At 40.2% G+C, this 21946-nt stretch overlaps 1 protein-coding gene across 3 annotated transcripts in view; it reads left to right on the top strand.

The window, feature by feature from the left end:
• BICC1 (BicC family RNA binding protein 1) overlaps positions 1 to 21946 on the top strand; it is a 347769-nt gene that overhangs the window by 180147 nt on the left and 145676 nt on the right. For all 3 annotated transcript variants that reach the window (XM_024986876.2, XM_024986877.2, XM_024986878.2), the window contains exon 3: positions 13453 to 13522. In XM_024986876.2, the coding sequence (XP_024842644.1) occupies positions 13453 to 13522 (70 nt within the window). The remainder of the gene's footprint in view (positions 1 to 13452; positions 13523 to 21946) is intronic.

Consider the following 21946-nt stretch of genomic DNA (forward strand, 5'->3'; position numbering starts at 1 on the left):
CCTAATGATCGAACCAGAGATCAAATTGCCAACATCTGTTGGATCATGGAAAAAGCAAGAGAGTTCCAGAAAAACATCTATTTCTGCTTTATTGACTATGCCAAAGCCTTTGACTGTGTGGATCACAATAAACTGTGGAAAATTCTGAAAGAGATGGGAATACCAGACCACCTGGCCTACCTCTTGAGAAATCTGTATGCAGGTCAGGAAGCAACAGTTAGAACTGGACATGGAACAACAGACTGGTTCCAAATAGGAAAAGGAGTACATCAAGGCTGTACATTGTCACCCTGCTTATTTAACTCAAATGCAGAGTACATCATGAGAAACGCTGGACTGGAAGAAACACAAGCTGGAATCAAGATTGCCGAGAGAAATATCAATCACCTCAGATATGCAGATGACACCACCCTTATGGCAGAAAGTGAAGAGGAACTCAAAAGCCTCTTGATGAAAGTGAAAGAGGAGAGTGAAAATGTTGGCTTAAAGCTCAACATTCAGAAAACGAAGATCATGGCATCCGGTCCCATCACTTCATGGGAAATAGATGGGGAAACAGTGGAAACAGTGTCAGACGTTATTTTTTTGGGCTCCAAAATCACTGCAGATGGTGACTGCAGCCATGAAATTAAAAGACGCTTACTCCTTGGAAGGAAAGTTATGTCCAACCTAGATAGCATGTTCAAAAGCAGAGACATCACTTTGCCAACAAAGGTTCGTCTAGTCAAGGTTATGGTTTTTCCTGTGGTCATGTATGGATGTGAGAGTTGGACTGTGAAGAAGGCTGAGCGCCGAAGAATTGATGCTTTTGAGCCATCAATTGGTGTTGGAGAAGACTCTTGAGAGTCTGTTGGACTGCAAGGAGATCCAAGCAGTCCATTCTGAAGGAGATCAGCCCTGGGATTTCTTTGGAAGGAATGATGCTGAAGCTGAAACTCCAGTACTTTGGCCACCTCATTTGAAAAGCTGACTCATTGGAAAAGACTCTGATGGTGGGAGGGATTGGGGGCAGGAGGAGAAGCGGACGACAGAGGATGAGATGGCTGGATGGCATCACTGACTCGATGGATGTGAGTCTGGGTGAACTCCAGGAGTTGGTGATGGACCGGGAGGCCTGGCGTGCTGTGATTCATGGGGTCACAAAGAGTCGGACATGACTGAGCGACTGATCTGAACTGAATGATCAGTGTTACTGAGCATCTTTTTATATGCTCATTAACTATTTATATATCTTTGTTAGAGATATGTCTTTTCAAGTTCTTTGCCCATTTTGGATGAAGTTATTTGCATTTGTTGTTAAGTTTTAACGTGGTGGTTTTTAAAGTAACCTCTGGCGATGGAGGTGGCAGCACTCTTAGGTAAGTGGGTTGATGTTTGGATCCTGGTTAGACAACTTACAGTGTCAAGTTGCATGTAGAAGATTGTGTTCAAGTTAAGCATGTCTAAGAAGCTATTGAGATACCCAGGTGGAAATATGCTTAAAAGGCTATTTGATGGGTCTGGATTATAAAAAAAAATAAGAGCAAGGGGAGGTTTCACTTGGTAATAAGTCCTTCGACCATGGGACAATGAAGCTTTTAAAGAACTATCTGGCAGTAGTGAGACAGCAGTGCCCACCAGGTATTCTAATTGCCTCCTGCATGTCCCAGCTCCCTTTGAGTTTGGCAGAGATGTACACATAGTCATGGTCAATGAGCTGTGGGGGAAGTAGCGTGTTTTTCTTTTACGCCAAGGCAGTAAAATATTGATGCAGGGTTCTTCTTGATTTTCTCCCAAAGGGAGACTCAGGAGACCATGGATTCCAGATGGGCAACTATAATATGGAAGCACCTCAGTTTAGCTCAGGTCCCTCAGTGTGTAGAACCAAGCCCCTTGACAATTCACACAGGCCATTCAACATGAAAGAGAAATGAAGCTTTTTTATATTCATCCACTGAACACACTCCATTTAGAGTTGTTGCAGTAGCATAGCCTGCATGGAATTTTATCTGTTTGATATCTCAGGGACACCATTATAGAGCTGCTGTGTTATGTTGATCTTTTATTCCTTAACAGCATCAACGCCATTGGAGGTTACTGAGCTAAGTAAGATTGTTGACTTTGAAAAGATTAAAATGAGCGGGGTGGTAAAATGTATTGTCTAAAAAAGCCTATAATGTGGATTCTTGTAACTGGAGTTAACCAGGCATGTGAAAAATCAGAGGCTAGGAAATTAACAGTCAGAGCTTGGTAACTTGATTTTATTAAATATATCAGTAGTGTTGTGTTTTATCCCATTTTTATATTGTTACACTCAAGTTATACAGCAGTTAGAGTGAACTAACTCTGATGGTTCAAGTTTAATAAATCTCTTCAGAGTTACTCATGATGTCAGATAGAGATTTGGTTAATCTTTCTGAGGAATAAAGGGGTACTTGGAGAATGAAATAGTCTTAAGAATCATAGGTCCTTATGTCCCAGGGGAACCGAGAAACCAGGTTTTTACTAACATAGGTGATCAGAAATAAAGGACTCATACCTCATGAAAGGGCTTCCCAAGTGGCTCATTGGTAAAGAATCTGCTTGTTATGCAGAAGACGCTGGAGAAACCGTGAGGTTAATTCCTGGGTTGGGAAGATCCCCTGGAGGAGGGCATGGCAACCCACTCCAGTATTCTTGCCTTGGAGAATCCCCATGGACAGAGGAGCCTGGTGGGCTACAGTCCATGGGGTCACCCAGAGGCAGACACAGCTGAAGCGACTGAGCACGCATCCCATGAAAATTCTCCTTGGTTTGGAGCACACATCAAGAAGTGGGAACCATGCTTTTTCCCCCACAAAATGTTTTTTACATTACTGAAACAGGTGCTAACGTTTAGAAATCAGATTTAATGTGAAAACTTGGCTTGTCTTTTAAAATGGGGGTGTGTCCCCTTTCCCCAGGCTGGTGCCAGCCGTAGGCTGGAACAGAAATGACACAAGTTAGGCTTCCTGCTTTCCACAGCCTACACTTGGCCCAACTCGCCAGTCACTGTACTTAAGCCACAGCTCCAGACGTTTTGGTTGGAGAGTTTTTTTCTCTGTTATAATACAGCTGCACCCTGGGAGAATGAATCTTGTCAGTGATTTAGAATGTACTTTCACCTAATGAATTTTCACTCAGTTCATTTATTCTGATAAACATACTCTTCAAAAATACCGTATTTTGGATGAGTTAAAGAGACTTTGTAGATGAAATGGCTGTTATCTGTGCTACAGCATGTGCTGTCTACTTGGAAAATCTCATATAAAGGGAACGTTTTCTATTCCCTTCATAATTTCTTCCTCATCGCTGCTAATTACTTTACCAATGTGTATTGAGATCCTAATAGCATATGATATCACTTACATGTGGAGTCTAAAATACGACACAAATGAAGCTATGAACTGAAACAGGATCTGGAACACAGAGAACAATCTGGTGGTTGCCGAAGGAGCGGAGGGTGGGAGAGGGTTGGATCGGGAGTTTGGGGTTAGCAGATGCAAACGTAGAATGGATAAACGACAAGGTCCTACTGTATAATACAGGAAACTATATTCAATATCCTATGGTAAACCATAGTGGAAAAGAACCTGAAAACGAATGTCTTTGTGTATAATTGAGTCATTTTGCTATACACCAGTAATTAACATTGTTCTTCAACTATACTTCAATAAAAATAAATTTTAAAAAGTTTAAAAATATAAAGTTATCTACACGTGTTCCTCACACCCGTGGCGGATGCATGTTGATGTATGGCAAAACCAATACAATATTGTAAAGTAAAAAATAATAATAATAAAATAATACATGTATCCCCGCAAAAAAAAATAAATGAAATATCCCCCAAAAATAAAAATATAAAGTTATTTAGACCATACACCCATGAAAAAGGTCAAAATACAGCTGTTGGCTACCAGGAGCCCAACTCATTTGTGGGATTGGTAATCTCAGCAAAGCAATAAGCACTGTAATGTTGCCACACCAAGGTGAGAATGGGGATGGGGAGAGAGAGCTGAACTTTGCCTGGGAGAGCTGGAGGAGTTTTCACAGTGGAGGGCACATTTCATCTAGGTTTTAATTGATAAGTAAGAGTTCTTTGAACTTTCTGAAATAAATGAGCTTAAACTTGCCTATAGTGTGAATAGTTTAAAACCCCTTATCTGTGATTTTCAGTAGGGCATTAAAAAGTAGGCTTCATCTTGTCTAGTGAATGTATACAATTATAGTGAATGTGTATAGTGACTGTGTATAGTGAATGTAATGTGGGACCCTAAAAATAACCTAGCAGACTGAAACTGTGCAAAACCCTTTTAGTAATCAATGGGAAAATGGAATGGTCTGCAACCTTTAAAAAATTTTTTCAAACATGAGAAAAAAATCTCTTCCTATCAATCATAAATTATAGGAAAATGAAAAAATAGTAAAATTAATAATTATTCAGAACATTGTATTTAAACATTAGAAACACTGAGAATTATTGTGTTTCATTTCTTTGTAAAATCTTGTCAAGTTGCAACAGCACTAGCTTTCTTCTTATTGCAAAACTTACAGTATTGAGATAGCATCTTTTCTGTGCCTTGAATTATCATAGTCTTAAGTCTAAATCAGATTCCAACAGCTTATCCTTATACTTTCAAAGTTGTGAAATTTCTTAGTTTTTTTAAATAATAAATTTTTGTGCTGAGTCTTCATTGCTGTGCAGGCTTTTCTGTAGTTGTGGTGAGAGAGGGTCATTCTCTAGTTATGCGTGGGCTCCTCATTGTGGTGGCTTCTCTTGTTGCGAGCATGGGCTCTAGGCGTGCGGGCTTCAGTAGTTGCCGCTTACAGGCTCTAGAACAGTCTCAGTATTTGTGGTGCACAGGCTCAGTTGCTCTGCGGCATGTGGGATCTTTCCAGATCGGGGATCGAATGTGTGTCTCTTGTATTTCCAGGTGGATTCTTTACCACTAAGCCACCAGGGAAACCCCCTCCCAGAGTTTTGTTTTGTTTTGTTTTTTAATGTGAGTTATTTGGCTGGTATCATCTCCTTTGGGACATCTTCATCCTTTCCATCATGACTGTGTTCATTCTTTGATGTTGCTACTTTTGTCTTCACAAAGTTCCTCTGGCTGTGAATTCAGAGTCTCACATACAGCATCAGTGTCAAAATTCCCACTGTTAGCTATTGATACTATCCCCGTTGATACTGGATTTAAATTCCAGTTCCAGCAGTATAATATTTTGCTTTTCTGCTTCACTTTCATCTTTGTTGACCAGTTTTCACTTTGGGTTATCCATTTTCATGTCCTTTGGTTTTATCACTGGAAGACAGAAAGTCAGCACCATTCCTTGCTTTGCTGTCTGTACGTGAACTGATTACAGATGTCTTGTGAGTAACAACAGACAGACTTTGAAAGAAGCAGCATGACTGGCCACTGATCAAGCTGCACATCTGTTACATATGTAGTGATTTGTGTACTGAAGAGCTGGCAGGGGAATTTCTATTTGATGCAGCTACTCAAAATCACAGTGAATAGACTTTGGTAACTGGAATATAAACTTGTGTTGTTGGGGGTTTGGTGGTGTTGAACTGCAGCACTCCAGGCTTCCCTGTCCTTCATCATCTCCTGGAGCATCTTGTCCTCTGTCATCCCCTTCTCCTCCTGCCTTCAATCTTTCCCAGCATCAGGATCTTTTCCAATGACTAGACTCTTCACATCAGGTAGCCAAGGTATTGGAGCTTCAGCATCAGTCCTTCCAATGAATATTCAGGTTGATTTCCTTTAGGATAGACTGCTTTGACCTCCTTGCTTTTCAGGGAGCTCTCAAGAGTCTTCCCCAGCACCACTAACTGAACTGTGGTAACTAAAATCCATGTATCAAAACAGTGCAAAGCCAGGACTGTCTCTATGGATATCTGTTTTTTTTTTTTTTTTTTTGGCTGTGTGGCATGTTAGGTCTTAGTTCCCAGACTAGGGATTGAACCTGTGTGCCTTGCACTGGAAGTGTGGAGTCTTAATCACAGGGCCACCAGGGACATCGCTCTCTGTGGGTATCTTGAGTGGCTATTCCTGCTCTTCGTGGGAGGTTCAGCTGAGTGCCAGTGTGACCCTCATTTGTGTCACTGTGACAACCAAATTGCTTCTCACATTCTCTATACATGCGTGGGGTGGGGATTCCTCCCTGGGTTGAACCGTTTTGGGGCCACTTCTGGGTCACTGTGTCATTAACCAGGATGCCAGGGCCAGCCAGGCTGCCGCTGGCGAGCACTTTCGTGTTCACAGCAGGGTTCTGACAGCAGCCTCCCTGAGCATGTGGTGCCTCCCCTTCCTTCATAAGCCAGGTCAGCAGAAATCACCCTTGCCTGGGGAGTCAGTCACTTATTGTCAACCTGGGCTTTGCCACATGCCTATCTGCTGCTTAACCTCTTTGAATCCTGCTTTCCCCATCTGTTAATTAAAAAAAAAAAAAGTTTTCACGTACCTGATTTATAAGATAATCTTGAGTACATGGAAAGTGTATGTTAACATCAGGCAAATGTGCGCAGGTGTTCTGGGGATGATGAATAACTGAATCATTGAGATAACATTTCTTGGATTTAAAATGAAATATAGCAAAGACCTCTAATGTCTCAGCAAAATCAATATCCCCAGCTTTTGTTTTATTTTGACGCACCGCATAGCACTGCAAGGATCTTAGGTCCCCAGCCAGGGATTGAACTTGGGTCCCCTGCAGTGGAAGCACAAGAGTCCACTGACCACCAGGAAGTCCCCGCCTCAGCTTGTAGACACGCCCTCATGTGAGACTTCACTTGTTTCCCAGCTCCACCTTTCAGTGGCTTCTAGTTGCTCTTTTCTCACTTAGCTCCCTTCATGGTGAAGTTCAGCAAATTGACTCATAATCTGTCAGTACATGAAGTGACTTCAGACAGCCTCCTCCGTGATGGTGGACCTTATTTCTCCATTGATATTAACACAGGGAAGATAGAGCACACAGGAGTTGGTCTCTTAGAGAAGCAGGCTGTGGGTGGCACCCAGCTGGTAGCCATTTTGAAGGATGAATTTTCAATAGCTTAGAGTATAAATGTCAAGCATTCTTTGCCTGGCTCAAAAATAAATATCTCAAGTAAAGTCAGCATAAATAGATTTGTCTTGGGTTGATCTGAGATGCTGATTACTTGTGGATTTTTAGCTTTACGTCTGGATTGAAGAATTTGGTGAAATAAGCACATTAGTAGAATGTTGCTGGTTTAGTAAAGGTTTCCTTCATCTGTAAGATACTATCCTATAATTGCTTCAGACTTTCAGAATGTGTAGTATAGTGAGCATTTGTAGACATGTTCTCTTTTTACATGGTGTACTAATGTGGAATTTGTTGGAGAGGGAAAAAAAAATCTATGACTTGTTATTGAAGAATCTACATGGAGATTATTTTTATCATAAATGAAGCTACTTATAGAATTTAGGTGAATAGAATATAGGTGATCTTGTTTATTTTATTCTAGTTTTGTCAAGATATTTAAGGAAAGTGAGATTATTTCAATGCTTCCATGTACATCTGTGATGATGACATTTTTCAATAGCTGATAGAACTTTCTTCCAATCAAAAAAAGCTTCTGTATTCCAGCTTATATAAATGTTACCTTCCTTTCCTTCCCTTATTCCCCCAAAACTAAACCCAAAGTAAGAATATATTATTCCATTTTTATTAGGTACCTTTTTAATATAAGAAGCAGTGCTGTTACTCTTTGATCAGGGAAATTACTCCCTGTTTGTGAAAAGCAAATGTGAATTAGAACTTTCAGATGGCTGTTTAGCTTCCAAAACTGTTATCTATCCGTAGTTTTCTATTTTTTTTCCATCAGAGAATAATTGCCTTATAATGTTGTGTTGGTTTCTGCCATACAACACCTCAAATCAGCCATAACTGCATATAGCATTCTATTTTCAACAGATTTTTCATGATGAAGAAGTAACCTTTGAAGATAAAATAGGTGTTCTTTCTAATATCAATCATCTTAATTTTAATTGCTTCATATATTTAAAAATTTGTATTAGGTCAGATACTCTTGTTACTACGTGTACTCATTCACTTAGTCGTGTTCGACTCTTTGCGACCACTTGGACTGTAGCCTGTTAGACTCCTCTCTCCATGGAATTCTCCAGGCAGATGTTGGAGTGAATCGCCATTTCCTCCTCCATTTTTACTATAAATATTTGGAATTCATCACAACTGAGATTAGCATAAGAATTAAGTTACATTTTAATGATTAATTCCCTGTTAGTAGTCAGTACAAGCCTAATGACAGAAATTTAAGAGTTATTTTTCAAATAATTGCATTTTTAGATCAACTCCTCCAAAATCTCCTCTCTCTTTATGACATATAATTGTTGCCTATTATGTATAACCTGGCAGAAATTAGAATCGAGAAGAGATTCTTGTGAGAATGAAGATACTCAGAAGCTAACACTGACCTAGTTGAGATGGTATAAACATGAAGCATCCAGAATTATGGGTTAGAACAAGTCTTTAAAATATTTGAGGTGTCACTTAATATTTATTGAAAATGACTCAACATCAGATATTTGTTCTTCAAGGTCTGATTTTGTGAAGGTGGAAACCAGAACAATAATACAATTGGTGGGGAAAAAACTAGCTGGAATTCATTTTAGGATTTTTTTCCCCCTGAGACAGAAGATAGTCACTTTCTTCTCAAAGGTTCTGTGGTTTTACATATCCAGGCCTTCCTGGCTTAACTGACATCAGAGTATTTATAGATTTAGTTTAACATGGAAGCAGTAGTGATTTTAGGCAGGTTTCCCAGCTTTCAGTTCAAATTTCACACAACTTGGGGACATCAACAACTTATATTTTGTAAAGAGGTTGGTCAGGAGTTGGCCATTTAATTTAAATTATTCCTTGAATGCAAACGAAAGTTTTTGGATATCATCCTGATTTGCTTAAAAATTAGGGCATTTAGGGACCCTGGCAGTCCAGTGGTTAAGACTCCGTCTTCTAAATGCAGGGAGTGTGGGTTTGAGCCCTGGTCAGGGAGAAGGCAATGGCACCCCACTCTAATACTCTTGCCTGGAAAATCCCATGGATGGAGGAGCCTGGTAGGCTGCAGTCCATGGGGTCACGAAGAGTCGGACACGACTGAGCAACTTCACTTTCACTTTTCACTTTCATGCATTGGAGAAGGAAATGGCAACCCACTCCAGTGTTCTTGCCTGGAGAATCCCAGGGACGGGGGAGCCTGGTGGGCTGCTGTCTATGGGGTCTCACAGAGTCGGACACGACTGAAGTGATTTAGCAGCAGCAGCAGCAGCAGCAGCAGCAGCAGCAGGGAACGAAGATCCCATATGCCACAGGGTGCAGAAACAAATTCTTTAAAAATCAATTAAAAACAATTTAAACAATTAGGGCATATCATGGTTTTCTGGGAATTGATTTCTTTGTGAAGTTTTGCAGGAATTAATTCATTTGTAGAAAATACATTTTCTAGAAAGATGTCAGTGTTTTCATACATTATAAAATCCACAGAATGAACGGCTCCAGAGTTCTTTCCTGTATTTTTAAAAAAATGTCACTTTAGTTCTGTGGTTCTCTATTAAACATGTCTGGATTTTGTGAAGATGGTGAGAGATTGCCTGTAGCTCCTGTGATAGTTGCTCCTTTCATCTCCTTTCCCTGTGTGCTGACCCTTCAGATGCACTAGGAACTTGTCGCATCCACGGCCCAGCCTCCTCAGCGACTTTGACATCATTTATGTCTACACCCAAGCTGTTCAACTCTAGGACGTGGCCTCTGTGAAAAGGAAGATAAGCCCTTAGGTCAGGGCTTATCTGGTAGCCCTGGAACATCTTTTTTAAAAAGTATGGAATTCACCTGTAAACTTCCTAGGTCTTATTTTTGCCTCTAGCTGGAATTTTCACTTTATCTCTGACCTCCATTCATTAGCTGCTTTGTTAAGGTTACAGCATCCAGAATTACGGGTTAAAACAAGTCTTTAAAATAGTTAAGGTGTGATTTAATGTCTGTAGAACATGATTCAAAATTAGTAGTTTCTTCTTTGAGCTTTGGTTTTGTGAAAGTGGAAACAAGGGCCATAATAAGATTAAAAAGAAAGAACTAGCTGAAACTCACTTTAGGATTTTTTTCCCCCTTTTTTCTTGAGGTGTAACATAGTCATTTTCTTCTCAGAGGTTTTGTGGCTACTTTGATTTCAGCCACAAGCTTCCTGAGCTCATCTTTGCCAGTTCTCCTATCTACTTGTTCTGACGACCACTTAGGGCATCTTTTTAAGCCAAACATGCTAGTAACAGAGCCTCAGACTTGCTTAGTGCTGTAATTCTGCCTCTGAACTCAGGATGCTTTCTGGGATGCTCTCCAAATGATTACGATGTTAGAAAGTTATGTCTTTCAACCATCTTTGACAAGGAAACTTCTTTATTAAGTATTATAATTATGGCACCTGATATAATTTACTGGATTACACAGCCAAATTTACAAAAGTATATAGATTATTCTCTTTCTGCTTCCCCACCAATATGATGGTAAGATCTTAATTTCCCATTTTCTCTCTTAAGCTATCTTAGAGGAAAATGTTCTATCTAATTTTAGTCACTTTGAAGATACGTGTACAGTAGCTGGAACTAATGGGTGATAAAACATGACCCATAAGAAAGCCCTACTGATTGGGCCTTCCTGCCCTCATTTAGTGACTGATAAGTTCATTCATAAATTGGCTTTTACTTGCCTGTCAGGACTTGAGTGACTTTACAGGCTATATTTTGGGGAGCCCTTTACTAACTTTACCTCCAACCTCAACCTTTCACAATAGGAGCCAGAGCCACCCTTGTGAGTGGCCCTGTGCCAGCACCCAGCCCACTGCCTCTGATGGTCTGTCTGTGTCCCTGAACTTGACTGTAAACTTGTGAACACCAGGAATTGTTCCTTATTCATTGCTCTGGGTCCTTGCACTTCACTGCACTGTAGAGACACTGGACTGGTGTGAGGTTTAGAGGAAGTGTGTGTAAAGAAGGCATTTCAGCTCAATAGCTGTTACCTGCTATTAAGATATTTTCTATGGCAAATTATTTTCTTTATGGAGCATTTATTGGTGTTTAATAAAAAGAGATGATCACATGCCAGGTAATTTCTGGGAAACTCTCCAAATGATGAAAGTTCCAGAAGGTTATATCTTCCAACTCTCTTTGATGAGCAACTTCTTTATTAAGTATTATAATTATGGCACCGAAGTAGGTTTTTGATAAATATTTGCAGGTTGTTAAACCTGCAGTCAGTCTGCATAAATTCTAAAGCATATTTTCAAATGTGTTATACACAGTTTTTAAAAGAGGTCCTATATTGCATATAGTATGGTGGTTAAAAGGCCAGTCTTTGTCAGCTGTCTAAAGTTTTTATCCCTACTCTGTTCCATCCCAGCTATTTGAGGAATAAAGAAATCTACTTCCCAAGGGTGTTAGGAAGATTCATTTATCCAGATAAATCTGTGCTTGCTGTGTGCAGGGTTTAGAGAGCTTTTATTCTGCAGAGACAAACTATAAACAAGTAAACACAGAAAATAGAATCTCAGATTGTGATAGATAACTACTGAGGACCTGTTGCACAATACGGGGAATTCTACTCGATACTCTGTAATGACCTATGTGGGAAAAGAATCTAAAACAGAGTAGATACATGTGGAACTGGTTCACTTTGCTGTACACTTGACACTAACACAACATTGCACATCAACTCCAATAAAAAGTTTTTAAAAATATGGGTTTAGAGTTAAGTTTAGAAATTAATAAGTTCTTATTTCTAACTTGTTTAGAAATAAGTTCTCTTATTTCATGGAGAAGACAATGAAACCCATGAATAGGACAGCATAGATCGGAGGAGCAGAGGCAGGGGCCGGATCTGCAGAGCTGGGGCAGTGGGCTTGCCCACCTGCAGGGCCAGGGCAGCCCCTCCACTTTGAGAAGAGAGCGTGATTTTAGTCTTGTTTTTCAGTTTTCAATAGAGACACGGGTATAGAAGTGCAAACACCGTGATAACTGGCAAGTGAGTAATACACAGTGACAAGAAGGGCAAGTGGCTTGGGATCTCACTGTGGGACACCCAGGGGGAGTTGGTCGGGGGGACAGCCCAGGGTCTCCTGACCCTGGGTAAAGGGGGCATCTGGTCCTCAGGGCCAGCCGAGCGTGGCCACGTCGGGGTGTGGGCTCCGGATGCTAACTCTGCCACATTTTCCAGAGAAGCAGAAACCTGAATGTCTATGTGAAATTCCCAGATTTAAAAATGTTGGCTCATATTTAAAAAAAAACCTTATAGTAGGTGGACAACACGCCTCTATGGGCTGCCAGGCTGAAACATCTGCTGCAAGCCCTTTGCTGCTGTGATAAAGAGGATTAAATGAAGAATGATGCATGCTAACATGTAAACCATTTAGCCTTATGTCCAGAACACAGCCAATACAGAGGGAGAAGAGGGACTTTTTATTAACTACATTGTTCATGCGTTTCATTGTCTTAGGCATTAATTTGTTTAGTTACCTCTAAATCCATATGAAAAATTAAATATTATCCCACTCAAGTGACTTACGAGTGGCAGTTGCTGTCATTTGCCTATGAATTTGGCCAGTTGTTGGCTTTATTCATTTGCTGAGTGAATTTTATATTCATGGTATGAAAGTCAACAATAACCTAGGCTAATTTGTGTGATAATAGAAAGGATGGGCACTTCTTGGTGATTCACTCATCTCTCATTTATCGTGGACTTCCTTTGCTCTGCACACTTTGCCTGCGTCACTTGTCCTTGGGCTTTTGCCACAGTGGGTCTCCAGTCCTTCTGGCCAATATTCTGCCTGGGAAGTGGGAAAGAACTGTGGCAAAAATGCCATCTCAGATCAGGCAAAAGATGATGGGAAATGCAGCCTTATGACGTGATGTCCTGTTTAGAGGCTTTTCATCAGTTTTAATGAAACACAAATGTGCCCAAAGCAAGTTTATTTTATTTTCTCCAGAAAAAAAAAAAAAAAAAAAAAAAAACAACACTTCATTTCGTAAGGCCTATCCCATGTCGTTTTGTATTACAAGGATCATGTTTGATGTGTTGCAATCCGCTGGTGATTGTCATGGGGGAATTTTACTCAGCACAAGCATCTCGGGTGGTTTGGCCACAAGTTAGAATTCTGGAGCATCACAGAGAGGAATGCTGGGAGTAACAAATATACTGGACTATTTCTAATAGATTAAAGGCTTATAAAAATGCATCTCCCCTCCCCACCCCCAACCCCGCCAAGGTTTTGTTTTGTTTTTGAATTGTTTTAAAAAGAGGTCATTTTGTTGCAACAACATGATGCTAAGGACTTGAAAATAATTTTTTTTTTTTCCTGGGAAAAAAAATCTTACCTGTAAATGCAAGTTCTTAATCGAATCAATATTTTTCTCTAAATTTTTGCTGCAGATCATGGAGGAAACAAATACTCAGATTGCTTGGCCATCAAAACTGAAGATTGGTGCCAAATCCAAGAAAGGTAAATCATGCGAGATGGAGAAATCGATGTTTGTGATAATGCAGACTGTGGAATATCCGCAGGTTTCCTGGGGATTCAAATCAACCTTTATCCTTATCATAGTTGTTCCCAAATATTTGTTACATAGCAGTATTTGGGAAGGATTATCATAATGCAAAGTAACATATAACTTTTTAATTCAACAACAGAATAATATTTTTAAGTATTTTGTAATAATAGACATGTTATTGTAGAAGATTATTGTAGCATCTTATGATTTCAAGGATGACCATGTAGTGGCCACGAGTCATGGTAACTGCCCACAAGTAATAACCTATTTTCAACACACAGACTCCTCCTGTTTACACTTTAGACTTCTTGTTTATGTCCCAGATTTAGCAGCTGATTATTCTCACCTCCAATTTGAGAGGAACTTAGATTTCCTTTCCTGACTGCTGCTTCTCCTCTTCGTCTATCACACAGCAAAGAACACACAGGATTTCTCTTTTAGGCCAAGCATTTTCCTTGTCTGTCTTTTCCTCTACTTTAATCTAGAGGGCACTCACTGGTGCATGGATGGTCAGAAATGAAAGCATAGGACCCTTAGTTTCCTTCCAAGATTACATATTATTTTCATATTTTCATTATTACCTATTATGGATAGCTTTTTTTTTGGTTGTTGTTTAACCCCAGTGTCAAGAAACTTTGTTGCATATACTTCATTAAAAGATGCCCACAGTCCTAGGAGATAATGGAGAACCATCACCAAGCAATTCAGAAAATGGTGGTGTGAGCTGGGCATTGTCCGTTGTGGTCTAGCTTTTTTGTTGTTGCTGTTGAGTTTTGTGTTTGTGCCCCCTTCCCTCTGTGACCTTTATTGCTAAATGATGCTGAACACTGCAAGATTTGTCAGCTTTCTTGTTTCTGGTCATCCAGATTGCCTTCTTTTAATCTCATTTTATTAGAGCTACTCATCCCTTGGAATGTAAGTTATTTTACAACTCGTTGCGAGTGTTGTTATCTGGACTTCAGTGGACTGGAATTCCTGTTGACACTCTGACCTTGTTATTTTCAATATTTGTGACCATGGTGGGGAGAAAAGGGAAGCTTATATGCTAAACAGTCCTAAGAAAACATAGTGAATTTCCAAGTGGAATTCCACAACTTTGTAGGAATCTTGGCATTTGCCAAGTGCTATAGGATGTATCTATCTCCAGTGTGCTGAGATGTGCTATACTTATGCAGAAGGAGAAGGTGCCACTAGCTGGCTGCTTCCCTATTTGGTTGTTTGCAGCCGTTCAAAAATCCCTGGCCTGCTGTTTGAAAAAGTTGGAATTTGGACATGAACTGGAGCCTCCTTCTGTGTTGTCACGTATTTTTACTTAAAGAATGACATGAGTTTCATTACTAGCCTAATAAAAATGTAATTTGATCGGTCCCTAAAGAAAAGCCCCAAGGAAACATGAATATTACAACAATCCCAGATAATTTTGGATGGCTTATTCTCTTGCATTATCCATGCTACAGTTTTCCTCCCCCTGTCGTGGGAAACTCAGAATTATTCATTTTTTAAAATTTAAAATGTGTTTGCATCTTTAGAGATGTTAGATAATATGGATCGAATAGATTAAGGTAATGTTGTAGATCGGTTTCTGGTCATGGATCCATTTAACCCATTCACAGTGGCCAACTCTATTGATACATTTTGCTTTGAGAATAAGAGTATCTCAGCAGTACATTTGAGGGCATTTAGCATAATTTCCACATGGTTAAAGTTAACTTTTGGAATTGTGCCTAAGAAATGATCCCTGAAGGCCTATGTCTAAAGACATCCTTCAATTTTTTATTATTTATGAAGTGCCATAAATGTACACAATACTGAATGATGAGCAGAATGTGCCAAAAGAGAGAGATTGAGCTCAAGGAAGAAAGAAAAAAAAAAAAAAAGTGTTCCTCAGAGGAAATTACTCTTCAAAATTGACTTGATTTGCCCTTAGTTCTTAAACACACAGCTGCTGAATCACATTTTGGCTTACATCCCTGATATGTGTATTCTTGTATATTTTTAAAATGGTCTGATTTAGAGCTGAAATTTGTGTGACTATAGTTTGTATTTAGTAAAAGTCAAGTGGCAGGAGGCACTTTAGAAGGTAATTATTTGCTTTTTTATCTGACCCTTTCTTGCCTCTGAATCATTGTTGAGAAAAGAGGTAGTGTTCTTAATTTTAAGCTTTCTTCATCCCAAACTATTATTATTCAAGAGACCAAAGAATATAAAGGTATCTAGGGACTCATGGCATGTTTTGGATGATTATTAAGTTCTAAGTCCCATGGTGATGTGAAGGTTTGGAATTTGCAGATGATCCCTTGTGTGCCAGAGAGACAGTACAGCCATGTGTTTGTATTGTATTTCACTTTTAGATTTATGATGCTTATTGATTGAATATTTGAGCCTAGACAAATGTTTTTCATGGCTACTGTTACCATAGTCTGACCCTTTCTTTACCTGATGGGAATTAGTCCTGCATTTTTCAAGTAGTCCTTTTGAAACTTTATTTTTCAAGTCATCAATCCTTTATCGGAGCAGCTGTGTGAGTAGCTGTATGTCTCCTTGGGTTGATGCGCTAGTAGGATCCTGCTTGATATAAAGGCAGAAAGTCAGCATCCTGAATTTGCCATCATGTAAGAAACTTAAGATTCTTCTCTGGAGAAGGAAACGGCAACGCACTCCAGTATTCTTGCCTGGAGAATTCCATGGACAGAGGAACTGGCAGGCTCCAGCCCATGGGGTCACAAAGAGTCGAACATGACTGAGCGACTAACACACTAGAGGTTCTGGTTTAGTAGGTCTGGGATGGGACTGGAAATCCTTATATTTAACAAGTTCCCCTGGTGGTTCTTAAGGTTGAGTTTGGGAAAGAAAAGTTTCACCATCTGATATGGAAAAACCATTATTTAGTCACTAGGGAGACCATGTGTCCAAAAGGGAATGGATGGATGATGACTGCTATCGGAAAACAGGCAGGATCCTTCAGCGGCCACTTCTCTGGAACAATGTCCATCTTGGTTCCTAAAGAACTGCATCTATATGGACTCATTAGTTTCATGTCTCTGTCCTCTTTGCAGTCAGCATGAATAAGTTTAGAGTGACAGTGACCTCATTGTTCAGTGCCTGTGTGAGATGCTATTTGGGGCACAAGACTGTCTGGTGTTTGTCCCCTCCATTTGCCCCTCTTCCTCCCACATCACCCTTCTACCCCCTTCTTCTCTCCCCTTATCCTCCCCTTTACCTTTCTTCATTCCCTTTAACCATAGAGAATACAGTGGAGAAATGTAGTAGGAACATTGTCATTTAGTAAGCAGGGCATTTTGGGGAAGTGCATGTTTTGTGATATAAACTCAGGGACTATAAAACTTAAAAAAAAAATTCCCAAGTGTTTGAAATCATTGGGAGATTGAATATTCAGTCAAAAAGAACTAAGAATTTAAGATTCAGTATCTTAATTTTACATAGGCAATTGGGCATTCAAATAGGCAAGCCTAGGATTGTCTTGGAGAAGGCAATGGCACCCCAGTCCAGTACTCTTGCCTGGAAAATCCCATGGATGGAGGAGCCTGGTAGGCTGCAGTCCATAGAGTTGCTAAGAGTCGGACATGACTGAACAACTTCATTTTCACTTTTCACTTTCATGCATTGGAGAACGAAATGGCAACCCACTCCAGTGTTGGAATGCCTGGAGAATCCCAGGGATGGTGGAGCCTGGGATGGTGGGCTGCCGTCTATGGGGTCGCACAGAGTCGAACATGACTGAAGTGACTTAGCAGCAGCAGGATTGTCTTAATGGGGGCCGTGATTAAGAAAATAAAGCAATACGTAGTATTTCTACTGTTGAGCGTAAATTTGTTTTGAGTAGAAGAAAATAAAAATCTCTCTAACTGTTGGATTTAGAATAATAGAACATTCTGCTTTCCATAGAAAGACTTGAGGTTTGTTCTGTGAGTGCAGTATTTAAGAATTAAGGGACTTTCTGGCAGTGCAGTAGATAAGAATCCGCCTGCCAGTGCAGGGGACACGGGTTCGATCCCTGGTCTGGGAAGATTCCATGTGCTGCGGGACAACTAAGCTTATGCACCACGACTGAGCCTGTCCTCTAGAGCCTTGAACTGCAGCTGCTGAGCCCACGTGCTACAACTGTTGAAGCCAGGAAGCCTCAGAACCTGTGCTCGGCAACAAGAGAAGCCACCACAGTGAGAAGCTGTCACACTGTCACGAAGAGTAGCCCCTGCTTGCGCAACTAGAGAAAGCCCACACACAAAGCAAAAAAGACCCAGTGCAACCAAAAAAAAAAAAAAGAAAGAAAGAGAATTAAAGTTCTGGGAGTTCCCCGATGGCCTGGAGGTTAGGATTCCGGGCTTTCGCTGCTGTGGTGTGGGTTCAGTCCCTGGCTGGGAAACGGAGATCCCACAAGCTGCGCAGTGCAGCCAAAAATTAATAATGATTGTATAATACTGTAGAAGCATACTAACAGAGAATGATTTCAGGTACTCATTAAAATTTTGAATGTTATTCTGAATCACAGCCTATTTTAAAATAAATGCAGCTTTATTAAAGTACAGATTACATTCTGAACAAGTTTGACTGTTTTGCTAAATACAAGTCCTGCCAAAGCTGCCTTAACAAATAGATAAAAGTGATTTGTAAGGAGAACTAATTACGTTGTTATGATCATCCAGCATGCTCCTTGATGTCAGATCAGCTTATTCTCTCAAATAGATAAACATTTTTCTTAAAATCTTCTTCTTGCTTTTAATTTGCTTATCAGTCCTCTTTCTTCTTAGACTAGGCAAGGTGGATGTAGCTACAAATTGTTTAAAGTTTTTATGCCAAATTCCATGTAAGTAAGATCAGCATTAATAAAGCTTTATTGCCTTTTGTTCTGGGAAGAGTTGTCCTGCAGAGTTAAACTAAGTGATAGCAACTGTTGTCTGCAACTGTTTCTCTTACGACAGTTTCAGTGCCCCAAGGCAGCCGGAATGGAAGGTGTTGGCTGGGTTGCCTGATGTTTTGGAGGCCATTGGCACCAAGTCTGGCCGTTCTCTTCCTCCTGGAATAAACAAGAAGATCATCAGAATTCTATGGGGCTTTATTATCATTGGTTGTCTTCCATCAGAACAAGCAACATCTAATATAGAATCTTGGCATGAGAAAAAACATAGACTTTTCACTTTATTTTTTTCCAGAGAAAAATGTATTGTCAGGTGTACTAAAGCCTCTGTTGTGTGTTCACATGGGACTCGATGATGCTTTTATCTTGGTATTTATTGCTCAAAGGGCAGCGGGCAGAAAGAGGGCCTGGCACAGCATATGGACGACAGTATTCCCAGTGGTGGGTTTTGACCACAATATTTGTGTATTGTGGGGTCACAAGCAGCATGTACACAGACAACAACTAGATTAGAGAAGCAAACTTCAAAGTGTGAGAGCATTGTTTCCTGACACCTTGAGCCAGGTCTGTCACTGTTTTTATGTATGAACAAACACACACGAATGTATTATTCAGTCATGGTGTGCAATGGGGCTTCCCAGATGACTTGGTGGTTAAAAAATCTGCCTGCCTATGCAGGAGACACAGGATACACTGGTTTGATCCCTAGGTGGGGGAAAATCCCCTGGAGAAGAGAATGGCAACCCACTCCAGTATTCTTGCCTAGAGAATCCTATGGACAAAGCAGCCTGGCGGGCCCCAGTCCATAGGGTGGCAAACATTTGGCCATGACTGAGCAGGTGTGCATGCCATAATGTGAAATGGGTGATAAAGAAAGGTCAGAGAACACACCATTCTAGGCAGTTAGTTCCTCAGACGATAAAGAGTACATGCATTTTGTTCATCATTGTGTTTCTTCTCTGGCGGCTCAGTGGTGAAGAATCCACCTGCCAATGCAGGTGAAGCAGCAGATGCAGGTTTGATCCCTGGGTTGGGAAGATCCCTTGGAGGAGGAAATGGGAACCCAATCCAGTATTCTTGCCTGGTAAAATTGCATGGCTGGAGGAGCCTGGTAGGCTACAGTCCATGGGGTCCCGAAGAGTTGGAGAGGACTGAGCCAGCACACAACCCATACATGGTGGACACCGAGTCAGTGTTTGTAGATTGTCTGGTAACTCAGTCATGATCATAGTGAAACTACGAATGGAGATGAGAATGTATATCACCAAGGTGTGTTGTGTAGGAAGAAGATGTAGAATCATAGCCTTCACGCAGGAGGAGCATTCACTATTGAGAAAATTGACAATTGATACCTTTCCTGTAGACCTCTCTAAGTGAACAGAAGTGGACATGATTTATGGCTGAAGCTTATGTAGCTCAAACTGCTTTTCGTGGTCTGAGTAGCCCTAGTCAGAGAAGTGGAAAGAAACTTAAGGAAAATGATCTGATGGCTGCCATTCATGGGACCCTTGGATGAATAAAACTCTGGTACTGTTCATAGTAGGTGTGTAAATGAGACTTAACAAGATACAGCCTCCTGATTATCTTCCAGACCAAAGTTGTTTTGGGTGTGGTATTTTAATTAGGATTTGGTTATGTCATTGACATGTCAATAGTAATATTGGCTACTACCATTTATTGAGACTAATTGGGGCACAGCTAAATATTTTATGTAAATAATCTTATTTCCTGATCAGAACACCATGTAAGTTAGGTGATGGTGTTTTCATTTTACAGGTGAAAAAATTAAGGCTCATAAAGTCAAATAACTTGCCCTGGGTTTTACAGTTAGTAAATAGCAGACTGGTAAGGCATCCTGTATGATTCCAATATCATGAACGTTTTAGAAGGTAAAAAACATGGAGATGGTAAAAAGATTTAGTGGTCAGTATTTGCTAGGGACTTGGAGGAGGGAAGGATGAATAGGCTGAACACAGAGGACTTTTAGGGCAGCTAAACTATATAATCTAAAATAGTAAGTACATGTCATTTTATATCTGTCAAAACCCACAAAATGGTTTGTGATATTGATGGTGGGGGAGCCAGTGGCTGTGTGTGGGGAGGGGCATATGAGAACTCTGTACTTCGCATCAATTTCGCTGTGTTCCTGAGACGGTCTAAAAAAACAGAGTCTATATTAAAAAATAGTCCTAGATATTAGGCACAACACTTTAATCAGCATTTTAAAGTGTGTGATATGAAAAGATAATGCTGTATTATCAATAACTTGATAACACGTGTATACCCGTGGCAGATTCATGTTGATGTATGGCAAAACCAATACAATATTGTAAAGTAATTAGCCTCCAATTAAAATAAATAAATTTAAATTAAAAAAATAAAAGCACTATGAAATCTCTTAAGAACTAATGAAGATTTTTGTAAAATTAAAAAAAAAGGAGAAGAAAGTGAGAAGGATGATTAAATGGTATATCATGCCTTTGTGTTCCCCAGAAGGGACTGGAGCCAAGTCACAAGCTTTCTGAATTCACCTGCCTCTGTTACCCTGTCTCCTGGGGAGAGAGCTCATTTTCCTTCAGTGGTCTTGTTCCTGAACAGATGTTTTATTTCAAGTTAGGTACCTTTAAAAGTGAAGAAATTGCCATCCCAAGATGCCTGCTAACTATAGCTCTTTTTCCTTGTTAAACCCCATGAGGAGGAAGGGCAGAACTATTCCTGATTTGTCTGCCTTGTAATGTGTGTTGTCCCATCTGTATTCTCTGTCTTTATCCTCGCAGTAATCTTCCACGAATGACCATGGTTAACCCTACTCTGCACATGAGTAACTGATGGAGAGATGGTGTAACTTGTTCAGTGTCATACATAGGGTTTGAAATGATGGAGTTAGGCTGGAAACCTTGATTGCAAAATTCAAGGGCATTCTCTCCATCCTAAGCACATGCGTAGGTGCTCATGGTAAGTGAGTGTTCACCAGAGGAATGAAGATTCACCAGCACATTCATTTAGGAAAACTCAGATTGAGAATATGTTTCTTAACTGTTTCTTCAAGAAGAAATGCAATCCTAAGTCCTTACCCACATTTTAGAACCTTGCTGGATGACCATCTTTAAAATGATTTTCAACCTCAGTTTTTAATTTCTATTTGTGCTTTTTACAGTATTTTTCCTTCCTGTTCTCTTTTAAAATCCGTTAATGGTTTCACTAGGATTTGTATACTGTTACCTGGTATTGTGGTTCTCGAGCTGGGTTGATTTTATTCCCTGGGGGCATGGTAGCACTGTTAACGATAGTTTTGGTTATCACAGGTGGGAGGCGGTGCTACTGGCTTCTGGTGGGTAGAGGCCAGGGAGGATGCTAAACATCCTGCAATGCAAAAGGCAGCTCCACAAGGAGAATTATTTGACACAAAATGTCAACAGTGCAAGGCTGAGAAACGCTGAGCTTAGAGGAACAGGTGTGGCATCAGGAGATGGCTCTACATAGCATTGGATTCTATTTT

The sequence above is a fragment of the Bos taurus genome, chromosome 28 (genome assembly GCF_002263795.3).
Source record: "Bos taurus isolate L1 Dominette 01449 registration number 42190680 breed Hereford chromosome 28, ARS-UCD2.0, whole genome shotgun sequence".
NCBI classification, from domain to species: Eukaryota; Metazoa; Chordata; class Mammalia; order Artiodactyla; family Bovidae; genus Bos; species Bos taurus.